This window comes from Theobroma cacao, chromosome 4 (assembly GCF_053813885.1).
Source record: "Theobroma cacao isolate CCN51 chromosome 4, ASM5381388v1, whole genome shotgun sequence".
NCBI lineage: Eukaryota > Viridiplantae > Streptophyta > Magnoliopsida > Malvales > Malvaceae > Theobroma > Theobroma cacao.
This window is the reverse complement of record NC_142642.1, coordinates 3,186,768-3,196,804: the sequence shown is the minus strand read 5'-3', so window position 1 is coordinate 3,196,804 and position 10,037 is coordinate 3,186,768. Positions and strand designations below refer to the sequence as shown.

The window sequence follows — 10,037 nt, the reverse complement described above, 5'->3', positions numbered from 1 at the left end:
ACATCGATGTCGGTCTTGATAAGCATAAATTTAGCACTCCCTAGCCAAATTTGGCCATGAAGAGTGTTGATCTGGCACTTTCCAACCAAATCAACTATGAAAAGTGTCGGATTTGGCGTTTCCTGACTAGATCTCACAATTAAATCTGATACTCCATGATTAGATCTGATCGTGGGAAACATCAATCTAGCGTTTTAACGACCAAATCCAACCACAAAGTATGCCAGATCGACGCTCTATTATGCCGACCACATCTTCGATGGGTGGCTGTTGAGAATAAAGAAAAGACAAAATATGAAATTACTAAAATGAATAAACACAAAAAAAAAGAAAAAACTAAAAATTACTATTTTATATTTTAAAATTAAATTAAAACTTTAATTATAAATTATAAAAAATTAATATTTAAATTTTAAAATTTTAATTATAATTTTTTAATATTTTAAAAATAAAAATATTCATCATTATAATAAAAAGATTTTTTACCATTTATCATTTATTTGTTTGTTATTCTTAAAACTATTCTTACCAACTAAATATTAGAATAAGTTATTATATTAGTTCTTATTCTATTCTTATGAATCAAATTATATAATAATTATTTTTTTATTCTATTCTCATGTAATGACTACCTCATTTCAACTCTATTCTATTTCATAAATCACATATTCTTAATGATAAGAATTTATTTAATTTAAAATAAAAATATAAAAGTTTATTTAGATTAAAATAAAAATATAAAACTAGGTTAATGGTGAAAAATAAAATTTATTTAAATTTGTTAAAATTGATTAGAGACTTTTTGTATTATTAAATCTTTATTAAATATCATGCATTAATGACATCTCATTTTTTTAAATTTAAAATTTCAAGATAAGAAAATTATATATAGTGCTACTACTAGACGGAAATCATAGTAGATCAACGGCATATGACGAGGCCTTCACTTGATGATCATAAAATGCAGAGCAGAAGAGGACCCACAATCAGTACATCATTTTCGGTGTAGTACACTTGTTTTGGCAATCATAAGAAAATCCAAAGGGAATGATTATCCTGTGAGGAAACCAATCTCACATATGTCGAAATCCACCGGATCATTATCTGGCCCACTTCTTTTCTCTCTCCCGACAGAAATTAGGGAAGGGGATGGTGGGCGGGGCGAGGGAAGGAGGGAGAGAGATCGTCAAAAACGAAAAAGGTAGGAAAGGGAAGAAGCGCGCAACAGCTAAAAGATAATAATGAAAAAAACTAAAATCTAAAGGCTAATCAAAGCTCTGTCGCTCTCGCTCTCGCTGTCCTCTTTCTTTCTCTGGTCTATGGGTTCTCTCGGAAATGAAAGGAAACCCCTCATCTTCCCTCCTTTCCCTTTTTACTTTTGAAATGAATGGGGAGTTTGGGATTCGTAGCTGTGACTGCCTGTAACACTCACTGTTAAATCCTTTGTTGTCTTTTCCTCTCCCTCTCCCTCTCCTAACCCTAACTTTACCTCCTCTAGATTCCACCTTTTCGGTCCTTGGTATCATCGTCATCGTGTCCCTCCTGTTCAGATTTTCAAAAATGGTGGTTCAGTCGCCGCATTCGGTGGAGAGTTCTGTACCAACGGCTAAAAACGGAGGCAGAAGAGGGAAAGGTTCGTCGGAGAAGGAGAACGTGTCTGGACAGCGAAGAGCGAGTGCGAGATTGCTGGCCGCCAAAGAAAGAGCTGAGAAGGCGCTTTCGATAAAGCGGGGAGTGGAGGTCCTGGACCCGGAGGAAGATGGAGGCAGAAGCAGAAAAAAGGCTAATGTGGAGAGTGAGAAGCTAAATCTAAAAGATGCTCAAAATGGGAGCCCAAAACTTCCTGAGACTGAACCCAAAATCAACGAGAAAGTGGCGAAAATGGTAGAAAGAGCGGCCAAGATTGCAGAGGGACTTGATACTACTAATGCTAATGCTCCAAATGTTGTTGAGAAGAGTGCACATATTAAAGTGAAAGAGACTATAAGGTTGTTCAACAAGCATTATCTTCACTTTGTTCAGGTCTGTCTCTATTTCCACTGGGTTTTTGGGTCCTTATTTGCTGCTTTCAATTTGGGTTTGAATTCAGTACTCAGGTTTAGTTATATAAATTTGTTTTTGAGATGGGTTTAGTAGGTTTTTGCTTATTCAATCTTTTTTAGTGGTTCATAGGAAGAGGAAAAGAGGTGCGGAGCGGTCAAGGTTGGAAAGAAAGCCCCCAAGGGCAAGAAGACCAAGGTAAGTTATCGTTGTCTTTGATTTTTTGTTGACTGATGACTCGCGTGGCTCAAAGCTGTCAATTTTAACATATATCGTTTTGGGTGATAATTTATCGAACTTTCTTGCTCCTTCAACCTGCAAAGACAAAGGCAACTTAGATTTTTTCTTCCAAGTGTGCATATTCTTTTTAATGTTAGTGTACAAATATATGCAGAAAAGAGATGTATCTGAAGGTGATGGCAAGGGCAAGGCCAAGCGACCAGACTTGAAGGCAATAACAAAGGCAAGCCAATGTTAAATGTGCTGCCAGTTCTTTTCAGAATTTTAGCTTTGTGGTTTTTTTTTTTTTTTTTTTTTTTTTGTATATGGTGAATGTACAGTTTAAGAATTCATCATAGCTGACTTGCGTCTTTTCTGCTCTTTTATGTTGATTCAAATCATATTGGTTAGATGGACTAGATGAAAATTTGTCTAATAGCTCCTTGTAAGAGTAACAGACTAATCATTCTTTGTTTATTTTTGCGCCCTTGATATTGGTAGATAATTTATTGGCTGTATAGGGAAACTTTGTTGAACTATTATTGTAATGAGCAATGATTATGAATTTATGATAATGCTCTAAATTTTTCTTGGTTCTATTTCTGTGGCTTATTTTCATAGTTCCATTGCTAAAAGTGAGGTGGTATAGTGTTAATACCTATTTTGATATTATATGCCCTAATTTTTTCTCAACATTAAAACATCTGTAGATGATGGAGAAAAATGAGGTGCTTTATCCTGAGAAAACTATAGGCAGCCTTCCAGGTTGGTTGTGAGAACTTATGTATGTTGTGTTATTTTAATGCTGGTCTCAGTTGGCTAATATATAACCCTATGGTCTTTACAAAATTGTGTTTTGAGTTCAAGAAACTATTGTCTTTGATGTCTTAATGTATCGCAGGCATTGATGTTGGTCATCGGTTTTATTCTCGTGCTGAAATGGTTGCTGTTGGTTTTCATAGCCATTGGTTGAATGGTATTGATTATATGGGACAGTCCTACAAGAAAGGGGTAATGCATTCATGTTTCCTGTGAAAGGGGTTATAGTGATTGAACTCAATTTCTTTGGCTTTTTATTGATTGTTAATTTGATTTAAAGATGCTCTATAACTGCATTATGTTACCATTTCTACACTGCTCATTGTAACTGTACTCACATGCCTTTCAACCTCCCAAAAAATGAAAAAGAATCCAGTTTGTGCAGGGGGTTGCTGCTGTTACTTTGTTTTTTGTTGCCATCGAGTGCTGTTGGCTACCATTAGAAGTTTTTATTTGGTAAAACATCCCTTACAGGAAACATGTGTGAAAATGAGTTGAAATCATGTTTTATTAGCTCTGTAATCTCTTGTCAGAATCGTTTGTTGTTCCTGATATTTCAATTAGATTTTTTAGATGGCTTTTGTTTTTCTTCCAAATTAAGTTTTTTGTGCATGCTCTTGGGGAGTCCTTCGTTAGGTTGTTTTCTGATTGAGTGGTTACTATTATTTTTGTTTATCAAAGAAAGAAATGATAGAGTATTGATAATATTTATGCCACAACCATCGCATTTATTCTTTCTGTTTTTGTGGTTGAAAAATTGCAGGAGTATGAACACTATATATTCCCACTTGGAGTAGCTATAGTTTTATCGGGCATGTATGAGGATGATTTAGATAATGCTGAAGATGTTGTCTATACTGGACAAGGAGGGCATGACCTAACTGGTAATAAACGTCAAATTCGGGATCAAGTTATGGAACGTGGTAATCTCGCACTCAAGGTGTGAATTCTAAATGTGTTATTGATTTATATTGTCTCCTTTCTTGGATGGTTGTTAATTGAATTTGTTACTCTTTGGAAGCTAAATATATTCAAAATTTTCTAATCTTACTCAGGAATCAGGATATAATTTTTAAACAAAGAATTATGGTGTGGTATGATTATGAAAATGCTGCCTCTTTTGTGTGTATGTGTATTTTTGTGATGTAGAATAATAATCCAAAAGAGTAACACTCAAGAACAATTTGAAAATCTCCAGTTTTATAAACTCAAATCTCAATGTCAAAATATCATTCATCAAACTCTTATCAAAACCAAACATAGGTATTTATACTGAACCTGAAACCTAATAAAATGTAAAATACCAAATATAACCCTAAAACCTAATGTTTGTAAACGAAGTAAAATACTAGTTAACATAAAATAACCTAAATATTCTATAATATCCTAAAAATATATAAAGGTTACAGTTAAACCCATAAAATATAAAATAAATTCCTAGATAATGTGATCTCCCAACTAGGAAAATTGCATCCTCCATTCTCCCCTGGTTGGAGAAAACTCAACTTCTGAGTTTTGAACTATTGATGCAGAAAAAAATTACATATACACTTTGAAAACTTTAGTGAAGTACATAACTAACCTGTAAAATGTTAATGCCATTACCTAACTCTGGTGATTCCTGATCCCACCATGCATCCTGGGTGATTTTGTTGTGTCTAGGTTCTCTTGAACAAGGTTCTGGCCAAAAAGTTCTACTCTGGTGAATCCTGTTCTATTACCAACAAGGGTAGTTTTTGTATATGCATTTTATCAAGTAATGAAACTTAACATTTAATTCTCAAAAAAAAAAAAAAAAACTTTAGTGATTCTTTAATATACAAGTTTTCTAACTTTAGTGATTTTTTAATGCCGTTAGTGAAGTACAAGTTTCCTCCAATCTGATTTGGCTAAATCACTATCTACATATATGCTTTCAAACAGTGCAGCTGTCATATCTTGAGTTCAAGATTAGGTAAAAGTTTTTAGATTCTGTGCATCTTAAACTTTTTAAGTTTGTCAAATGGCTTTGTGAGTTTATCTTGGATTGAAGATAGAAACAATTATTAAAATAAAAGTTCTGATCATGATGATGAAATGGTAAAATTTTGCTTTAATGTCTTTGTAGAAAAACACATCCATGTTTATTGGGACATGTTTGATTTGCAGTTATATGAATGTGGGGAGTGTCTTGTATGGCATCTAATTAGATGTTGTAGACTTACTTTTTGCCTGATTTTAACTACAGAACTGTGTGGACCAAGGCGTGCCTGTCAGAGTAGTTCGTGGTCATGAATCTGCTAGCAGTTACTCTGGAAAAATTTATACATATGATGGCTTATACAAGGTAATTTATCTGAGATGTATTCTTAAGCTTGGGTTTTGGAGTCAAATTCTGTATTTGTCTGATGTGCCACTGGTTGAATAATTGAATTTCAAGTGTCTGGTTTTCCCTTGTAAAAACTTTTCAGTTTTCATGTTGATTTGTCTTTTACCTGCTTGGCATTTTAGCCTTGTGTTTTTTGATCATGCCAGATGTGGCATTTCTTTTTAGTAAAATCTTTTTAATTTTACAAATATTGGATGATAATATTATTTTAGTTGTAATATTCTGAAAAGCATCTCTTATTGTATGGGGTATTAAGTTTATATTTATTTTGGTAATAATAAATATCAGTCTTTGTTGATTTGGGAAATTTTAGATGCTTTATCCATATGATTCAATAGGATGTAATGCATTGTATTATGTGCTCCTCTTTTGCAGGTTGTTAAGTACTGGGCAGAGAAGGGTATTTCTGGGTTTACCGTTTTTAAATATAGATTGAGGCGGCTTGAAGGACAGCCAACATTAACAACTAGCCAGGTTTACTATCTGTTGTATTATGATTGGTGGCTAATTACTTATATTCTATAGGTAATTTATTTTTGGATACAATGTTATTTCTTTGAAGATGGTGCTAATCATTCGGTTATGCTTTCCATGTAAATGAATTTCTGTGTTAACCGCATCCAAGTTTGATGAAAACCATTGTCTAGGTTGCAGTGGTATTTTTTTTTTTAAATAAATAAAGCCAGATATGTGTAGATGGAATGGACTACCTATTCATGGCAATGATTGACTTTTGAAATCAGAATAAAATGTATATATATGTATTCATTGACATGGAGTATGAAAGAGGTTTTACTGGAGAGGGGATAATTGGTGGAATAAATGATTCTTTCTGAAGTTGCATTTTGAACTTCTGAAAAAATTATGGCAACACTTTGTTGTCATGAGAAGATGCTTAGATCTCAACCAAATGATGCAAAAATTCTTACTATGGGAATTTGGAATTTCCTGTTAGATCTGATTGTTTTAGATCATGTTTGTTCACTCTTATGATAGGTTCAATTTACCTATGGGCGTGTTCCCAAGTGTCCTTCAGAAATTCGCGGGTACTTGAGGAATTTAATTTTTACAGAATAAGAATTATTGCTTACTGAATCTTTGTTTCTATGCTTTCTCAATTCTATTGTTTATTGGTTTAGGTTGGTGTGTGAGGACTTAAGTGGTGGTCAAGAGGATGTTCCCATTCCAGCAACTAATCTGGTTGATGATCCACCCGTTGCACCGACAGGTAAGCTTACTTCAAATTTATTATCTGAAGTGATGATGACTTGATTTTTGTTCACAATGTGGTCAATAATTTATTGGAGATAGAGTTTTGGCTATACGAGTAAATATGAGTTCCACAAGAAGAGATCTGCTTCTTCTCATGACTTGGGAGTTTATTGGCTTCTGGCCAATCTTTTCAGTTCAATGATATGTTGATTTTCCTCATCTTATGCTATGCTAATGATACTCTTTTCTTCACTCTTACTTATCATTTAACCCCTTTTCTCCAATTTCATACATTCTGAGAAGTAGACAAAAGAATTAGCTCCCATATATTGTGCATACATAAATTGCTATATCTCAGCCTGTTCCTGTGTTTTTCAGGTTTTACATATTGCAAGTCTATGAAAGTTGCACGAAATATAAAGCTCCCTTCTAATGCTGCTGGATGTGATTGCAAGGGAGTTTGCTGGGATCCGAAGGCTTGTGCTTGTGCCAGGCTTAATGGTTCTGATTTTCCATATGTGCACCGCGATGGTGGCAGGTAAAATTTTAGAAATAGGAAGGCTTAATTGTTTATACCATACTCTTTTTTTCTTACTATTTAAGTTTCTTGCTAAATAGTGCTCTTCCCCTTGTTCAATTCCAGATTAATAGAAGCCAAGCATATTGTTTTTGAATGTGGTCCAAAATGTCGCTGTAATGCTAATTGCGTGAATCGTACATCTCAGAGAGGATTGAAATATCGACTGGAGGTTTCTTATTCCAGCAAGAAAAACTACTCTACTCATTTCTTTGTTTGATCCTATGATGGATTATGGTTGAAATATCTCTGAATAAAATCTGACTGATGTGAATTGGCAGGTCTTCCGTACTCCAAAGAAAGGATGGGCTGTTAGATCATGGGATTTTATACCTGCTGGTGCCCCAGTTTGTGAATACATTGGAGTACTCACGAGGACAGAAGAACTGGATAATGTGTCTGAGAATAATTACATTTTTGACATTGATTGCTTGCAAACTATGAGAGGGCTTGGTGGCAGAGAGGTATAGTTATTCTCTTTAGAATATTATTACATCTATCTTTGCATTTTAAGTTGAATATTTAGTTCAGTATATTAGTGCCAGTAAACTACAAGAGGTTTCTTCTAAAGCTGCCCCTGCCGAAATATTATGTCATTCTGACTTATGAAGTGTATATTGTTGTAATATCTACGCAAAGGTCACATCACATCGATATGTCCTTTAGTGGGAATACCACTTGAGGTACAATAATTCATAATTTCTAGGAGTACTTTTACTGAATGCGTCTCCATTTGTCCCGTTGCTTATCCTCCCTTTTTTTCATTTTATGTTTGCTAAAATTCCTCACTTTTCTGTTTCTTAAGAGGTACAGAGGAGGAAGGAAATGGTTGAGTTCTTTCCATTTAGGAGGAAAATAAAGCAAGGCATTAAGTGTTAAGTTTAAATCCACAATCATAACTTAAAGGGCCCAACCTTTATTGGAGTTCACGGGAAACCTGTTTTTATTGAAAACACTGTTTCTCTGATTTGTGCTATATTCAGTTTTACTCCTCTGAAATCATAGATCGGTTGTTTTCGCTTGCATGTATGATTATTATGTTTTTGTTTTCCTTGACAGAGGCGGCAACAAGATGCGTCTTTGCCAATGATCCAGAACATGGACAAAAATGATGAACAGAGGTCAGAGAGTGTGCCAGAGTTCTGCATTGATGCTGGTTCTTTTGGAAATGTTGCAAGATTTATCAATCATAGCTGTGAGCCTAACCTCTTTATCCAGTGTGTCCTGAGTGCGCATCAGGATTTTAAACTAGCTCGAGTGATGCTCTTTGCAGCAGACAACATTCCCCCTTTGCAGGTGATTTTTCCTTACTTTGATGTTTGTAGGAGCACCTTTGGATTTTCTTGGGAAGGTGTTCGATACCAATTTTCTGGGTTTTAACATAATTTTATCTATATTACATTACAATATTATGGTAATTTGCTTGGAGCTTGAGTTAAATTTTTGGGCTCATGCGCCATTGATATTAACCATAGGCTCTTGGTATGATTTATATATATTTTCCCCTCTTGCATTACTTGGATATATTGGCTGGAGTTTGGAATAACTGGATACTTCTATTTTGATATTCTTGCTTGTAGGAGCTTACTTATGACTATGGTTATGCCCTTGATAGCGTTTATGGTCCTGATGGGAAGGTAAAACGGATGACCTGCTACTGTGGAGCAGAAGATTGCAGAAAGCGATTATTCTAGGTGCTGAATTTGCCATTGTATGCATCGGCTCTGATTCTTGCCATTATTTTCCAGACAAATGGTGGACAATATATTGGTTTCCCAGGGTTAGTGTATGATGAGGTGCTGCTGGATGTTATTGTCTTATTGATACCAATTTTTGTTGCAAGTGTAGAATTCTTGATGCCCCCAACATGAAAAAATACACTATATAATCTATTTTAACAGATAGATCATAGCTCAAGGGAATTGGTGAAAAAGAAATAGCAAATAGTTTATGCAGTATTATCTATAGATATCGAATTGTAAGACATTTATGTATGGTTGTTTCGAGATGTGTATATAGATCATTATTTTTGGCATCTGCCTTCCCCTATAACCTGTTAAGCTTATTTTGAGACAACAGATAGGTCTCATTCATCATAGTGCCAAGACAATTTATGTTCCTGTCATTGTTGATTGGAAGGGATGGCACAGACACTATCACACCAACAAAGCTGTTAAAAAAAACAGCTTAAGGATGGTTAAGGGAGGAATGCCAGGGAACAAGCTGCCACTAGCGTTCTTCCAATAAGGCATGTTGGAACAGGGTTGGCTTTTTCTGAATCAAAAGTTATCTGTGGAATGTGTAAACTCTGATTCTGTTCCGTTTCAGGATGATCCAGTTGCAGGTCATGCGAACTCTTTATTTCTGGCTTTGAGCAACCAACTAGACTCCTTGCAGTGGATGCTGGTCTGCCATAAGCCAATTGCACCACTACAGGAATTGGTCCTGCATTGCGATCCTTTTCTTAATCAAAAGTAACTGTGGAATGTGTTATACCCAGATTCTGTTCCGTTTTAAGGATGATCGAATTTCAGAAAATGCCTGTTTTCAAGCAGCCAGTAAGGCTCCCTGCATGGATGACGGACGGCTATAAGCTGATTGTGCCACAACAGGAAACGTTCTGTTCTGGTGGATGTTGTTCTTGTGCCACAACAGGAAACATTCTGCTCTAGTGGATGTTCTTCCAGATCATGAGAAAACAAGACGGGTTCATCTTGCCAGACTACATCAAGGACATACTACAGCAAACAGTCACTAATATCTCAAAGGATGATGCTATTATTAAGCAGAGGCATACAACTA

At 35.1% G+C, this 10,037-nt stretch overlaps 1 protein-coding gene across 1 annotated transcript; it reads left to right on the top strand.

The window, feature by feature from the left end:
* The first annotated feature begins 1,131 nt into the window (after positions 1–1,131).
* SUVH4 (histone-lysine N-methyltransferase, H3 lysine-9 specific SUVH4-like protein) lies at positions 1,132–9,157 on the top strand. The gene is made up of 15 exons (XM_018119594.2): positions 1,132–2,022; positions 2,173–2,238; positions 2,435–2,503; positions 2,970–3,024; positions 3,161–3,270; positions 3,842–4,018; positions 5,306–5,404; positions 5,822–5,920; positions 6,443–6,492; positions 6,586–6,674; positions 7,037–7,196; positions 7,302–7,407; positions 7,517–7,699; positions 8,295–8,531; positions 8,816–9,157. The coding sequence occupies exons 1-15, from the start codon at positions 1,561–1,563 to the stop codon at positions 8,927–8,929; spliced, it is 2,076 nt and encodes a 691-aa protein (XP_017975083.1). The 5' UTR covers positions 1,132–1,560; the 3' UTR covers positions 8,930–9,157.
* Positions 9,158–10,037: the final 880 nt, after the last annotated feature.

Bases quoted from the DNA above. Each gene is read 5' to 3' on its own strand.
- SUVH4 (XM_018119594.2), top strand. From the start codon at position 1,561: ATGGTGGTTCAGTCGCCGCATTCGGTGGAGAGTTCTGTACCAACGGCT. The intron at 2,504-2,969 runs GCAAGCCAATGT...AAACATCTGTAG, and splicing joins ACTTGAAGGCAATAACAAAG to ATGATGGAGAAAAATGAGGT. The intron at 8,532-8,815 runs GTGATTTTTCCT...TCTTGCTTGTAG, and splicing joins ACAACATTCCCCCTTTGCAG to GAGCTTACTTATGACTATGG.